This window comes from Castor canadensis, chromosome 12, assembly GCF_047511655.1.
Source record: "Castor canadensis chromosome 12, mCasCan1.hap1v2, whole genome shotgun sequence".
In the NCBI taxonomy this organism is placed as follows: Eukaryota; Metazoa; Chordata; class Mammalia; order Rodentia; family Castoridae; genus Castor; species Castor canadensis.
The window spans coordinates 28,591,805-28,607,483 of NC_133397.1; the positions used below are offsets into that span (position 1 = coordinate 28,591,805).

The following is a 15,679-nucleotide window of genomic DNA, read 5'->3' on the forward strand; positions in this document are numbered from 1 at the left end:
ATTGCTCCCCCCTCAAGGTACAAATGCAGCTCAGCTGGTTTCTGTAGGCATTGCCTGCCCTGGGCTGCTGGACAGGAAACCAGAAGCCAGCCAGCATGTATTTCTATTGCTGTTGTCACTCAGTCTGCAGTGCCTCCTCTCCTGGCCTCTAATTAGTAAGCCAGTAAACAAACCTACGCCAACAGAGGAGAGGAGAAAGGAACCTTTAGACTCCAGGAAGGTTGGCCAGGCCCATTCTTCCCTGATCTCCTTTTCTTATAGCTACTCTCAAGGAAATTCCTTGAGGTGAGCCAAGGTCAGTGAGTCATTTGACCTAGAGGACTATTTGCTGCTCTGGGAGCTTGGAGCCATTTAAGGAGATTCAGCACTCTGAGCTCCTGCTTGGGAAGCACCTGTGAAAGCAGATGAAACCAATTACAAATATTCTGTCATCTGTGTACATAGACCTCCCCACAGCTGTGGCAAAGGCCACAGAAGTGCTTCTTCCTAGAGGTCCACAGTCATTGTCCTCCCTTTGTCAGCTTCCTGCCCTGACCACTTCAGCCTCCCTTCACCATGTTTCTTCTCCCTGAGGCACAAATATTTTTTTCAGCTCATTTCTGTGATTTTCCCAATTAAGCATGAAATTGGGCCTGTTAGCATACAGGATAAAGTCAAGTAACCACCCTCTGAATGTCCAGGAGATGGCCACAGGGCCTTTTAACTTCACGAAGTCCTGGGCTGGATGCATTCTTCTACGCTGGGTCCTCTTCATTCATTGCCACGTCGTGTTGATGTTTTTCTTCTGCTCAGCCTCAGGCCCTGCAAAAGGGTGCTCATGACGGATGTGGAGGAGAGCTTCAATCTGCTGCTCTGTGAGCCGTTCTTCACTCTCTTCCACCATCAGCTGGATCTCAACAGCAGTCATAGGTCTGTGATTCAGCAGCTGAAACTTTTCAGCTTTGGTCAACTTGTGGCTTTTCATTGCTGTGAGAAATTCTCTGACAATCTCAGGACTCTGGTGCCTGCATGGTGTTTTTGATATGTACTTTAATGTCTATAATGGCAACATTCCAGAGGCAGAGGCAGGAGGATCTTAAGTTCGAGGACAGTCTGGATTACACAGTGAGACCTTCATAGGTGATGGAGTTCAAATTCTCTTGGCCAGCACTGTGCTTATTCTTCCCACTTTACGCTGCTCTTTCAGATCGGTTAGTAACTGAAATACCTCGTAGTTACTGAGCAGTGCAGAATTTGCATCCTTCACTTCCATGTTGCTCCTGCTTTGCTGATGGAGGACAAGAAGCCACTCAGGGTGGCTCCTGCCTATCCTTCCAGGATTTTGCCTCGGCTTGGCGCCCCTCACCCCCTTTTAAAAAACAATTTGAATTGGTTTCATTATTTTGTTTTCAGACATGCGTATAAAGTAATTTAATCATATTCACCTCCCCGTCACCCACTGCTCCTATCCCAAACAGTCCCCATTTTACATTCTTTTTTCTTAAAATTTTTTTTATTTTTAGGTCTAGATTGCACATATGTGAGAGAACTTGTGATATTGGTCTTTTTCAGTCTGGCTTATTTTGTTTAATGTGATGGTCTCTAGTTCTATCCATTTTCTTGCAAATGACATAATTTTATCTTTCTTTACAGCTGAATAATACTGCATGTGTACATACACCACATTTTCTTAATCCATGCATCAGTTAATGGACACCTTGGCTGATTACATATTTTGGTATTGGGAATAGCACTGCTATAAACGTAGGTGTTGGATATCTCTATTATATGCTTACATTACTTCAGATATATGCCCAGCAGTGTATAGAAAGATTATATGGTAGTTTTAATTTTAGTTTTTTGAGGATCCTCCATATTGATTTTACAGTAGCTTCATGAGTTTACAGTCTCACTAAGCAGTGTATCAGGGTTAGGGCTTTCTGCTTGCAAGCAGGTGCTTTACCATTTGAGCCATACCTCCAGTCCATTTTTCTCTGGTTATTTAGGGGATGGGGGTCTCTCAAACTATTTGCCTGGACTCGCCTGGAACTAAGGTCCTCCCAGTCTCAGTCTCCCAAGCAGCTAGGACTACAGGCAAGAGCCACTGGCGCTGAGCCAGTGCCTTTAATGAAGGCACTCTAACTATAAACTTTATCCTTAGTACCGCTTTTGCTGTATTCCAAAAATTCTGGTAAGTCGTGTTTTCACTTTTATTTGATTCTAGGAATTTTTTAATTCCCCCCTTATTCCTTCAGTGACCCACTGACCATTCAAGAGTGAATTTTTCAGTCCCTGTGTTTGGATATTTTATGTAGCTTCTTTTGTTATTGGTTTCTGGTTTTATTCTGTGCAGTCTGATAAAATATAGGAAATGTTTTCAATTGTCTTGTATTTGTTAAGACTTGATTTTTGTTCTAAGATATAATCTATTGTGGAGAATGGAAATGGGCTGCTGAGAAAAATAGGTATTCTGTGACTTGGTGGAATATTTTGTAGATGACTGCTAAGTCCGTTTGATCTATAGTGTCATTTAATTCTGAAGATTACTTTGTGGATTTCTTTTGGCCTGGATGACCTATCTGTTGGTGAGTGGGGTATTAAAGTCATTCACTATCATTGTGCTCCTGCCTCTGTGTTTTATGTTTTATTGGGTGTGTTGATGTGTTGGCATGAATATGGTTACAGTGATTATATCCTCTTGATGGATTCTTCCCTTTATCAATATGAAGTGATCTTCTTTGTCTCTTCTGACTAATTTTGGTTTGAAGACTTCATCAGTCATGTATACTGCTATACTACTTGCTTTTGGGCTCCATGTTCTTGGAAAATCTTTTTTCTATCCTTTCACTCTAAGCCTATGTTTGTCTTTGTCAGTGAGGTGCTTTTCTTGTGGACAACAAATGGTTGGGTCTTGTTTTTTAATCCAATCTTCTAGTATGTGTCTCTTGATCAAATAATTGAGACCACTGATATTCAGAGTTATTATTAAAAGGTGTGTAATTCCTGATACTTTATTGGTTTTGCTGTGTTTGATATTTCCTTACTTCACATTTGCTTATCTACTTCTCTAGTGAGAGTTAATCTTTCCCATATTTTTTGCTTGTATTTATCTTCCTTTTCTGCATATAGGATTCCCTTAACATTTCTATGTCTTTATTGAATTCCCCTATCATGTCCTCCATTGCCTTTTTTGTTCAATTCTGTTCTTGAGTTTTCTTGGAATACATTCAGCATTTAATCCTCTCCTCTTTAATTTCACCATTCTTATAATCATGTTTTTAAAATTCTTTGAGATTTCACTCCTTTACTATCATTAGTGTTTGTTACAGTGGAGTTGCTCAGTTTTGGGGGAATCCTGTTGCCTTTTCCCCCATATATTTGTGTTCCTGCACTGGGATTTGCATATTTGTGGCCAAGTCATTGGCTGGACATTTTAATCACCTGTGTAGTCTTTCAGTTGAAATATTCTCAGTGTTCAGGAAGGACAAGTAGTGGCAGGTTGACATTGGAATGTGAATATGGCTCAGTAGCAAGCAGTTTACCACATACTCAGGGAACTGAGCCTGATCCCCAGCACTGCTAAGATTGTAAGAAGCTTGGTAGAGTCTTTGTAGAAGAGCTGGTTGTCCACTATGGGCTCATTTCACTATAGAAATATCCCTTCCTTGTGTACTGGGAGCTTTTGCTGATTGTAGGGAGCTTTATAGCCTGTAGATCAGGCTGGTTCCCAGTTGACCCCCCAAGTCCCTCCCCTTCTCCCAGTTTGTGTCCCCAGGGGCAGCAAGTGTTCAAGCCTAATGTTGACCCCCAAATGCATCAGAGATTTGGGGAAGCAAAGAGAGCCCTGAGTTCTGTAGTGATTGGTTGAGAACCAAGGGAACTAGGGGCTCTGCTTCCTGGTCTCAGTGCTCAAAGACCCTGTCCAGGAGCTCACCTCCTTGTGGGGAGGGGAGCTGCAGGAATCTTGTGATTCAGAGGGTCTGGACTCAGGGTCCTCAGTTCTGCCTGGCAGCAATCACCCATTGGGATATAGATTCCAGAGTTAGGGTCTCAGTACTTTCAGACTGCTTAGAGGATTTTTGCTTACTAATTCCATGTCCATCTTAACTATAAGTCTTAATTATAGAGTTTCTACTTTAAGATTCAGTTTTGTTAGGTTGTATTTTTCTACAAATTATTCATGTATTTTCTGGGTAATCACTTTATTGGTGTACATTTGTTGATAGTACTCCCTTGTGATCCTTTTTATTTCTGTGGTATCAGTTGTAATGTCTCCTCTTTCATTTCTGGTTTTGTGTACTTGAGCCTTATCTCTTTTATCCTTATTTAGTTTAGCTAAAGGTTTGCCAATTTTATTTTTCAAAAACACAAATCTTTGTTCTGTTGATTTTTATATTGTTGTTCTCTTTTGTTTACTTCTGCTCTTGTCTTTATTATTCCCTTTCTTCTACTATCTTTGGGCTTTTTTTTTTCCAAGCTCCTTTAGATATAAAGTTAGGTTATTTATTTGAAATCTTTCTTTTATTTTAAATGTAGGTGTTTATTGCAATAAACCTCCTTCTCAGTACTGGGTTTGCTGTATCCCATAAATTTTTGTATGTCCATTTTGAGGCATTTCCTGATTTCCTTTTGGATTCCTTCAATCCAGTGATTGTTTAGCAGTGTGTTATTTAATTCCCAAATATATTTGGTTATTTAAAAAAATTCTTCATAGTATTTTTTTCTTTTTCTATTTCCTCCCCCCCCACTTCTCTCCTCCATCCCCTGATTCCTGGAACAGTTTCAACAGGTATCATTTTTGCATTTACATACATGTGTATACATTGTTTTTGCCATATTTATCCTCTTACCTGTTTCTCCCCAACCTCTGCCACTCCTACCAGCAGAACCTGTTCCAAACCTCCTGTTCTCTTATTTTGTAGAAGAAAAAACATAAAAGATAAAATGAGAAACATGACGTTTTGTTATTTTGAGATATAGCTACACAGGGAGTTTCCTTGTGTTGTTCCAATGCATATGTATAGTACAACTTCAATTGATTTGCCTTTTCCAGTGCTCTTTACTCCTCCCTAGCCCCAGCCAGTTTAAAATTTCCATATTCATTCCTGTACAGTGAGCACATTAACCTCATTCTAGTTTTTGGTTTCTTTCCCTTGCTGGATCCCTCCCTTGCAGAGCCTCCCCTTTGTGTGACCTCTGGTTCCATAATATTATTGCATTTTTTTAGGTCTATGACTCACATATAAGGGAGAACATGTGGCTTTTGGCTTTCTGAACCTGACTAACTTAACTTAAGGTAATATTCTCCAGTTCCATCCATTTACCTGTGAATGACAAAATCTCATTCTTTGTGGCTGAGTAAAATTCCACTGTGTATAAATACCACATTTTCTTAACACATTTGTCAGTAGTGGGGCATCTTGAATGTTTCCATAGCTTAGCTATTATGAATAGTGCTGCAATAAACATGGGCATGCAGGTGCCTTTGTAATAACCTGACTCACATTCCTTCAGGTATATCTCTAGGAGTGGTATTGCTGGATCATATGGCAGATCTATTTCTAGTTTTTTAAGGAACCTCCACACTGTCTTCCATAGTGGTTGTACTAGCTTACATTCCCTCCAGCAGTGTGAGGATTTGTTTTACTTTGCATCCTTGCCAGCATTTGTTGTTATTGGTGTTCTTGATGGAAGCTATTCTAACAGGAGTGACATGGAATCTTAGTGTGGTTTTGATTTGTATTTCCTTTATGGCTAGGAATAGTGAGAATTTTTCCTTGTGTTTTTTAGCCATGTGTATTTCTTCCTTTGAAAAGTTCTGTTCAGTTCAGTGGCCGATTTTTTTATTGGGCATTGATTTTGGGGAAGTTTAGTTTTTTGAACTCCATGTATATTCTGGTTATCAGTCCCTTGTCTGATATATAGCTAGCAAAGATTTTCTCCCACTCTGTGTGTGGTCTCTTCAATTTAGAGACCATTTCTTTTGTTGTGCAGAAACTTTTTAATTTCAGGTAGTCCCATTTGTCCATCCTTTCTCTTAGTTGCTGAACCACTTGAGTTCTACTGAGGAAATCCTTGCCTATGTCTTTTGCTTCCAGTATATTCCCTGCTTTTTCCTGTACTAGCCTCAAGGTTTGAGGTCTAATATTAAGGTCCTTAATCCACTTTGAGTTGATATTTGTACAGGGTGACAAACATGGATCTAGTTTCAGTTTTCTGCAGGCAGATATCCAGTTTTCCAGCAACATTTGTTGAAGAGGCTGTCTTTTCTCCACTGTATGTTTTTGGCACCTTTGTAAAAAATTAGGTGGGTGTAGTTGTGTGGATTCATAACCTCTATTCCTTTCCACTGGTCTTCATATCTGTTTTTGTGCCAGTAACATGCTGTTTTTATTGCTATCACTCTGTAGTATAGTTTGAAGTCAGGTATTGTGATACCTCCAGTGTTGTTCTTTTTGCTCAGTATTGGCTTGGCTGTTCACAGTCTTTGTTTTTCCAAATGAAGCTTATGGTTGATGAATGTCATTGGGATTTTGATGTGAATTGTGTTGAACATGTAGATTGCTTTTGGTAGTAAAGCCATTTTTGCTGTATTGATTCTGCTAATCCATGAGCATGGGCGATCTTTCCATCTTCTGTAATAGTCTTTGATTTTTTCTTCAAATCAATGAAGAATGGTTTGCAGTTTTCCTTGTAGAGTCATTTATACCCTTTGTTAAGGTTGTTCCTAGGTATTTGATTTTTTATGAGGGTAATATAAATGGAATTATTATTCTTTCTTAATCTGTTCATTGTTGGTGTATAGAGAGGCTACTAATTTTTGTAAGTTGATTTTGTATTCTGCTACTTTGCTGAAGATGTTTATGGTGTCTAGGAGTATTTTGGTGTAGCTTTTTTTATTATCTTTTAGGTATAAAATCATGTCATCTGTGAATAGGGATGGTTTGACTTCTTCTTCACCTATTCATATTCCTTTTATGTCTTCTTTCTGCTTTATTGTTTGGTCTAGGAATTCCAAGATTATGTTGAATAGGAGTGGAGAGAGAGGGTACCCTTGTCTCATTTCTGACTTTAGGCAAAATAGTTTCAGATTTTCCTTGTTAAGTATGATATTGACTATAGATTTGTCATATATAGCCTTTAAAAAAAATTTATTTTATTCATATGTGCATACAATGTTTGGGTCATTTCTCTGCCCTTCCCCCTGGCCCCCTTCCTTACCCCCTTCCTGCCCACTCCCTCCCTTACCCTCCCTTACCCCTCTCTACCTGGCAGAAACTATTATGCCCTTATCTCTAATTTTGCTGAAGAGAGAGTATAAGCAATAATAAGAAGGACCAAGGGTTTTTGCTAGTTGAGATAAGGATAGCTATACAGGGAGTTGACTTGCATTGATTTTCCAGGAACTTTTTAATTTCTTCTTTTATTTCATCAATGACACATTGTTCATTAAGCAATGAGTTATTCAGTTTCCAGCTGTTTGCATGTTTTTTGTCTTTACTTTTGTTGTTGAGTTCTACTTTTACTGCATTGTGACCAGATAGTATGCACGGTATAATTTCTATTTTCTTATATTTGCTGAGGCTTGCTTTGTGCCCTAGGATGTGATCTATTTTGGAGAAGGCTCCATGGGCTGCTGAGAAGAATGTATATTGTGTAGAGGTTGGATGAAATGTTCTGTAGACATCAAGTAGGTCCATTTGATCTATTGTATATTTTAGATCTTGGATTTCTTTATTGATTTTTTGTTGGATGACTTATCTATTGATGATAGTGGGGTGTTAAAGTCTCCCACGACCACTGTGTTGGAGTTAATGTATGCTTTAAGGTCCTTCAGGATATGTTTGATGAAATTGGGTGCATTGACATTGGGTGCATATAGGTTGATGATTGTTATTTCCTTTTGGTCTATTTCCCCTTTTATTAGTATGGAATGTCCTTTATCTCATTTGATCAATGTAGGTTTGAAGTCTACTTTGTCAGAGATAAGTATTGCTACTCCTGCCTGTTTTTGGGGACCATTGGCTTGGTAAATCTTCTTCCAGCCTCTCATCCTAAGCCTATGCTTATTTCTGTTGGTGAGATGGGTGTCCTGTAAGCAACAAATTGTTGGATCTTCTTTTTTAATCCAGTTCGTCAAATGGTGCCTTTTGATGGGGAAATTAATTCCATTAACGTTAAGTGTTAGTTCTGATAGGCATGTGGTGATTCCTGTCATTTAGTTGTCTTAGTTGTTTGAAGGTTTGATTGTGTGTACCTAAGTTGAAGTTACTCTCTACTTTCTTGCTTTTTCTTTTCCTGTGGTTTGATGCTGCCTGCCCTTTCATGGTTATGTTGGGTTTCACTTTCTGTTTACAGAATCCCTTGAAGAATCTTGTATAGTGGTGGCTTTGTGGTCACATATTGTTTTAGTTTCTTCTTATCATGGAAGACTTTTATTGCTCCATCTATTTTGAATGATAGTTTTTCTGGGTAGAGTATCCTGGGGTTGAAGTTATTTGCATTCAGAGCCTGGAAGATTTCACCCCAGCTCATTAAAAGCTCTTCTTGCTTTTAATGTTTCTGTTGAGAAGTCTGCTGTGATTTTGATGGGTTTACCTTTGTATGTTATTTGTTTTTTCTCTCTTGCAGCCTTCAGTATTCTTTCTCGGGTCTCTGTATTTGTTGTTTTAATGATAATATGTCGTGGGATAGTTCTATTTTGGTCTTGTCTGTTTGGTGTTCTGGAGGCCTCTTGCATCTGTCTGGGAATAGATTTCTCTAGCTTTGGGAAATTTTCTGTTGTTGTTTTGTTGAATATTTTATGCATTCCATTTGCTTGCACCTCTTCTTCTTCATTGCCCGTGATTCTCAGATTTGGTCTTTTGATGGAGTCAGTGAGTTCTTGCATTTTTTTTCCAAGGGTCTTGAGTTGTTTAACTAATATTTTTTTTGGTTTTTCCTTTAATTACCGTTTCATCTTTGAGTTCTGAGATTCTGTCTTCTGTTTGAATGCTGGATTGGCCTTCCATTTTGTTTTGCAGTTCTGTTTTGTTCTTTTTTGAGGTTTTCCATATCCTGAGTTTCTTTCTCTTTATTGTTGTCTATTTTCATTCTGAGTTCATTTATCTCTTTATTAATCATGTTCTTTGTTTCATTTTGGTGTTTATACAGTGCTTCTATGGTTTCTTTTATTTCTTCTTGTGCTTTCTCAAATTCTCTATTTTTGTTGTCTTGGAATTTCTTGAGTGTCTCCTGTACATTTTGGTTGGCCATATCCAGTATCATCTCTATAAAATTCTCATTGAGTACCTGTAGTATTTCTTCTTTTAGATTGTTCTTGTGGGCTTCATTGGGTTCTTTGGCATAGCTTATCTTCATTTTGTTGGAGTTTGGATCTGAGTATCTGTTTTTTTCATTTTCCTGTGGTTCCTATACTAATTTTTTGCTGTAGGGAAACTGGTTTCCCTGTTTTTTTCTGTCTTCCCATCATTGCCCTTGGTATTGTTATTGTCTTTTTACTGTGTGCAATTAAGAATTTTCTAGCTTGTAGTAATAACAATGGTGATATTTAGAATGGAAGAGTGAGAGAGAGGGAAAGCAAAGAAGGTAAAGAAAAAGGAAAAAACAAATAAACAAGTAAAACAAACAAACAAAAAAGTTTCAAAGATGTAAACAGGGAGAGATAGTGTACTAATCAACAGTAAACTAAACAAGCATTAGAGAGACAGAGAGAGGATTGAAAAATAAAATAAAATAAAATCTCCAAGTTCAAATGCAATAAAGTTTCAGTCTTAATAATTTTGGTGTTAGTCCCTCAGCCTCCAATCTTGAACTTGGTGTCTCAGAAGTAGTTCTGTCATTGTCTCATCGATGGGGAAAAGAAAAAACAAAATAAAAAGCCCAAAACCCAAACAACCAAAAAACATAAAAAACAAAACACCACAAAGTGTCCCAAGTTCAAATGCAAAACCGTTTCAGTAAGTTTTTCAGAATGCAGGTGTAGTTCAGTTGTTGTCTCATCAAAGGAAGAGAGAGAGAGAGAAAAAAAAATGAGTCTGGAGACAGTTCTGTGAATGGCTATCTGAGGCATTGGTTTGCCTGCCCGCTGCTCTCAGCCTGCTGTTGCTGGAGGCGTTATTTATGCAGATCTCAGAAGTGAGCTTAGCACTCACCTGGCCCCGCAGGCTTTGTTTACTTAGAGTTCTCCTGGGCGCAACCTCCACTGCTACAAGCTTTCACCTTTCCAAGCACACTGGGGGAGGTGGCGCTACACCCGCTTTCTCCAGCCAGCGTGTTTACTTACAGCTCACATGGGAAGTGGGCCTTCCCCCATCTCCTGTGGAGTTTTCGTCCCACTGCCACTTTTACAAGCTTTCTCACTCCTGGTTGCTGGGTGGGTGCCGCCGCTCCTGCCTTCTCTGGTCGGCTTGTTTTTTTACAGTTCCATGGGTATTGCCCCTCCCCCCCTTCAGTGCTCAGGGAGCCCTGACCTCTTTGCTATGTGTCTTTTTTGTTGTTGTTTATTTTTCAGTTTCTCTTTTTTTCCTGGGTGGAGGTTGGTCTGTCCAGGGGGCTATGCTGATCTGGCCCAGGATTGTCTGTGGGAGTACTGCATGCCGCTTAGCTCACCTTGTGGTCTGAGTCTTCCCAAGTGGTCTGGGTGCTGGCATCTGGCTGGGATTCCATATATAGCCTTGATTATGTTGAGGCACATTCCTTTTATTTCTAGATTCATCAGAGCTTTTATCATGAAATGGTGTTGAATTTTATCGAAGGCTTTATCTGCATCTTTTGAGATGATCAGGTGGTTTTTGTCTTTGCTTCTGTTAATATGCTGTATTACATGTAGTGATTTCATTATGTTGAGCCATCCCTGCATTCCTGGGATGAAGATGGCTTGGTCATGGTGAATGATCTTTGTGATATGTTGTTGGATTCGGTTTGCCATTATTTGATTGAGGATTTTTACTTCAATATTCATTAAGGAGATTGGCCTATAGTTCCCTTTTTTGGGTGTGTCATTGTCCAGTTTTGGGATGAGCTTAATACTGGATTCATAGAATGAGTTAGGCAGTGCTTCACCCTTTCTGTTTTGTGAAAAAGTTTAAGGAGTATTGGAATTAGTTCTTTAGCAGTCTGGTAGAATTCAGTGGAGAATCCATCAGGTCCCAGACTTTTATTTTTGGGGAGACTCTTTATTTCTGCTTCAGTTTGATTGCATGTTATAGATCTGTTTAGGTTATTAATATCCTCTTGGTTCAGTTTTGGGTGGTCGTATGTATCTAGAAATTTGTCTATTTCTTCTAGATTTTCTAACTTATTTGTATATAGTTTCTCAAAGTAGTCCCTGATGATTCCCTGGATTTCCTTGGTGTTTGTTTTTATCTCCCCATTTTTGTTTCTAATTTTATTAATTTGGTAATTTCCCTACTTATTTTAGCCAGACTTTCCAGGGATTTATCAATCTTGTTTATTTTTTCCAAAGAACCAGCTTTTTGTTTCATTGATTTTTTTGTATTTTTTTTAATCTCTATTTTGTGATTTTGGCCCTTATTTTTATTATTTCTCTCATTTTAATTATTTTGGGTTTAGCTTGCTCTTGTTTTTCTAGGATTTTGAGATATAGCATTAGGTTGTTTGACATCTTTCTGTGTTTTTAATATTTGCACTCATGGCTATAAACTTTCCTCTTACCTTTGCTGTGTCCCATAGGTTCTGATAAGTTGTGTTTTTATTTTCATTAAATTCCAGGAACTTTTTGATTTCCTCTCTCATTTCTTCTGTGAACCACAGATCATTGAGCAATGTGTTGTTCAACCTGCAATTGTTTGCATATTTTCTGCTTTTGCTTTTGTTGTTGAGTTCTAGTTTTATTGCACTGTGATCAGATAGTATGCAGAGGGTTAGTTCAGTTTTCTTATATTTCTTGAGGCTTGCTTTGTGCCCTAAGATATGATCTATTTTGGAGAAAGTTTCATGGACTGCTGAGAAGAATGTATATTGTGCTGTTGCTGGATGAAATATTCTGTAGACATTGGTTAAGTCCATGAGATCTATGGTGTCATTTAGTTCTAGGATTTCTTTGTTGATTTTTTTGTCTGGATAATCTATCTATTGGTGATAGAGGGGTATTAAAGTCTCCCACTACCACTGTCTTGGGGGTTTATATGTAGTTTTAAGTCCTTTAGTGTATGTCCAATGGACTTGGATGCACTGACATTGGGTGCACAGAAATTGATAATTGTTATTTCCTCTTGATGTATTGCCCCTTTCATTAGTATGAAGTTACCTTCTTTTCCTCTTTTGAGTAATTTAAATTTGAAGTCCACTTTATCTGATATAAATATTGCTACTCCTGCTTGTTTTTGGGGGCCATTAGTTTGGTAAATCGTCTTCCAGCCTTTTACCCAAAGCCAGTGTTTGTTTCTGTCAATAAGGTAAGTCTCTTGTAAACAACCGATTTTCAGGTCTTCATTTTTTAATCCAGTTTGCCAAAAGGTGTCTTTTGATGGGTGAGTTGAGTCCATTAATATTCAGTGTTAGTTTTCAGAGGTATATGGTAATTCCTGGCATTTAGTTGTTTTTGTTATTTAAGTATTTGAGTGTGTGCAGCCAATTCACTGCTATTCTCTGAGTGCTTGTCTGTTCTTCTCATTAGGTTTAATACTTCCCATCCTTTTGTGGTTATGTTTGTTTTCATCTTCTGTGTGTAGGATTCTTTTCAGAATCTTCTGAAAATAAGATTCTGGCTTGGTGGTCATATATTGTTTTAGTTTCTGTTTATTGTGGAAGACTTTTATTCCTCCCTCAATTTTGAATGATAGTTTTGTGGGGTAGAGTATCCTAGGACTGAAATTTTTTCCTTTCAGTGCTTGAAATACCTCATTCCATGCCCTCCTTGCTTTTAAGGTTTCAGTTGAGAAGTCTGCCTTTATTTTGATGGGTTTACCTTTATATGTTATTTGGTTTTTTTCTGTCTTACAGTCTTCAATATTCTTTCTATGGTCTCTGTGCTAGCTATTTTAACAACAATATGCCATGGAGAGGTTCTATTTTGGTCAAGCCTGGTTGGTTTGCTGGAGGCTTCCTGTACTTGAATGGACAATTCTTTCTCGAGATTTGGATAATTTTCTGCTAGTATTTTATTGAATATATTACATATCTCTTTGGCTTGCACCTCTTCTCTTTCTTCAATGCCCATGATTCGCAGGTTTGGTCTTTTGATGGAGTCACTGGGTTTTTGAATATTCCTTTCATGGCTTTTGAGTCTTTTGTCTGAGTTCTTCTGTTTTTTCTTTAATATCTATTTTGTCTTCAAGTCCTGAGATTCTGTCTTCCACTTGTTCTAGTCTGCAGGAGTGGCTTTCCCCTACATTTTTTGTTTGATTTGAGCAAATTTTTATTTCCAGGGTTTCTGTTTGATTTTTTTCTGAGGTTTTCCATATCTTTGCTAAATGCTAAATTCCTCTTTCATATCTTGTGTTGTCTTCTCTATTTCATATATCTCTTTTTTTATAGTCTCCTTTGTTTCATTTTGGAGTTTGTTGAAGTTCTCTCTGAGTTCATTTAGTTGTTTCTGTGTCTTCTCAAGTTTTTTTATTTGTGGTGTCTTGATATTTCTTGAGTGCACCTTGTACTTTCTGGTTAACTGTGTCTTATAGTTTCTCCATGAGTTTCTCAGTGTTCTTGTCCATAATTTCTTTGAGAGTTTTTTCTTTTTTAATGTGGACGTTAATGAGCTCATTGGTAATATTTATCATTGTTTTGTTGGGGTCAGGAACTGGGTATTCATTCTCTTTATTTCCCATTAAATCCTCTATTGAATTGTTGGTCTTTTGGGTGTTAGGAATTTTCTGGCCTCCTTCTTCTCCCAATGCTTCTATGATGTGCTATGCTTCTATGTTGTTGAGTGGCTAAACTGGGGATTTTAATCACCAGTTATATTTCCCTTGATGCAATTACTGTGCTATGATTGGCTTAGTTGTTAACTAGGTTGATGTGCGATTTCTGTTCCCTGACTAGGTGATATAAATTAGTAATAACAAATTCATTGATTCAGTGCTGGACCAGTTACTTACAAAATGTGTGGTGAGCCCCTTGGTGATATTGTCTATGAGCCATGGAGATAGGAGGGGAAATGGTTGTTTGAATAGAGGTGTATACTTAGGTATTGAAAAAACTGGCACTGGAGGAAGGGGCAGAGAGAGGGATGTGTGAGGAGGAGGGGTGTGAGGCCTGGGGGTTCTAGGGTACTAAGTCTCTGGTGTGTGTTGAGGTGTAGTTCAGTCATTGTGGAAGAGGGTGCTGTTGTCAGGGATTGCCAAGGGATAGGAAGGATGGAGTAATGTGTAAAGTTGGTATAATAGACTATTCAGTGGGTGGTGTGTTTTCAGGAGATTGAGGTAGTGGGGGCAAGGGAAGGGGAGGAGAGGAAGGTTAGGAGGGGGAATGGAAGAGGGAGAAGATGGAAAGAGATGAGAAAGAAAAAATTGGGGTAGAGAAAGAAAAGTGGGGCAATACAGGGCTGAGCATGTTAGTGTTAGGACAGAATAGAGAAGGGAGTTAGGTAGCAGTAAGATGGAAAAAAATGAAAAAAAAAGTTAAAATTAAAAATTAAAAAATACAAATAAAAGTAAAGTAAACTAAAATAAGAATAAAAAAGATCTATCTATCTACATCATTTCAGTGAATGTTTTGGACTCTTTCCTCTGATTTCAGGTTGAGGTGGGTGATGTTTTTACTTTATATTGGAGCTTTGGCCAAGACATTGTCCCTTCTTAAGGTTTGGTATGTTGGGTTGTGTGGCAATGAGTGTTGCTCTTCCCTATTGGACAACTTTTGGGGGGAGGGGTCAGCTCTGGGTGTTTGAACTCAGGTTTCCTTAATGGAGTGGGACCTCTGGATCAGGCAGGTTCTCAGAAGTGGTCCCATGAGGGGTTGGTAAATGAGCAGTCACCAGCCCCTTCTGCTCACAGGGCAAACTTGTGAGTTAGAAATGAGCTTTTCTCTTGGTAAGACTGTCAGTTTCATCTTGCTCCCAGTTCCTCCAAGGTAGTGCAGTGCCTGGCTTTCCCCATAGGGGCTGTTGAGTTGCTCAACCCCCATGTTGGCTTTTTCAGCTCTATGTTCTGCCCCTCCCTCCCAGGCAGAGAGAAATATTCCCTTTGTGTATTTGGCCACCATTTTGTCCAGAGGGGGTGCAATCAGTTCCTACCTGTGCTAGAATATGTGGTTCTCTCCCAAATAGTGTGTTGTGCTCACCTGGTGGGTTACTAGATTTGCTTTGTTGAAAATGGATCAGCTACAGGGCAGTACAGGCAGGTGGCAATCAGAGGTTTTTTGTCCACTTGTGTTTGGTGGGTCCTGTTCTTCCCAGATGTTTGCAGCAGCTCTCTTTCTGTGGTTCTCTGCATTGCATTATTGTTGGAGAAGTTGCAGACACACTAAGGCAGAGAGAGATCTGCACAGGTGGGTGGCAGTCGGAGGTTCTGTGTCCACAAGTGGTGGGTCCAGGTACTCCCAGATGCTTGCAGCTGTCTACTATTCTCAGCCTTGTGTTTTAGCTTTACTAACCCAGGTGGGAGGGAATTAAGAGAGACAGAAAAAGAAAAGAAAAGAAAAGAAAAAAAGTGGCAGATTGGCTGGGGCTATCTGACCCTACTCCCAGCTATTCCCGGCTGGTGAACAGACAGGTGATTGGCAGCAGCTGCCTGACCCT

The 15,679-nt window shown here is 38.9% G+C and overlaps 1 protein-coding gene across 1 annotated transcript; it reads right to left on the reverse strand.

The window, feature by feature from the left end:
* Positions 1 to 754: 754 nt before the first annotated feature.
* On the reverse strand, positions 755 to 1,404 carry LOC109678460 (DNA-directed RNA polymerase III subunit RPC9-like). The gene is made up of 2 exons (XM_074051002.1): positions 1,208 to 1,404; positions 755 to 1,036 (listed from the first exon to the last, which is right to left on the reverse strand). The coding sequence occupies exons 1-2, from the start codon at positions 1,250 to 1,252 to the stop codon at positions 755 to 757; spliced, it is 327 nt and encodes a 108-aa protein (XP_073907103.1). The 5' UTR covers positions 1,253 to 1,404.
* Positions 1,405 to 15,679: the final 14,275 nt, after the last annotated feature.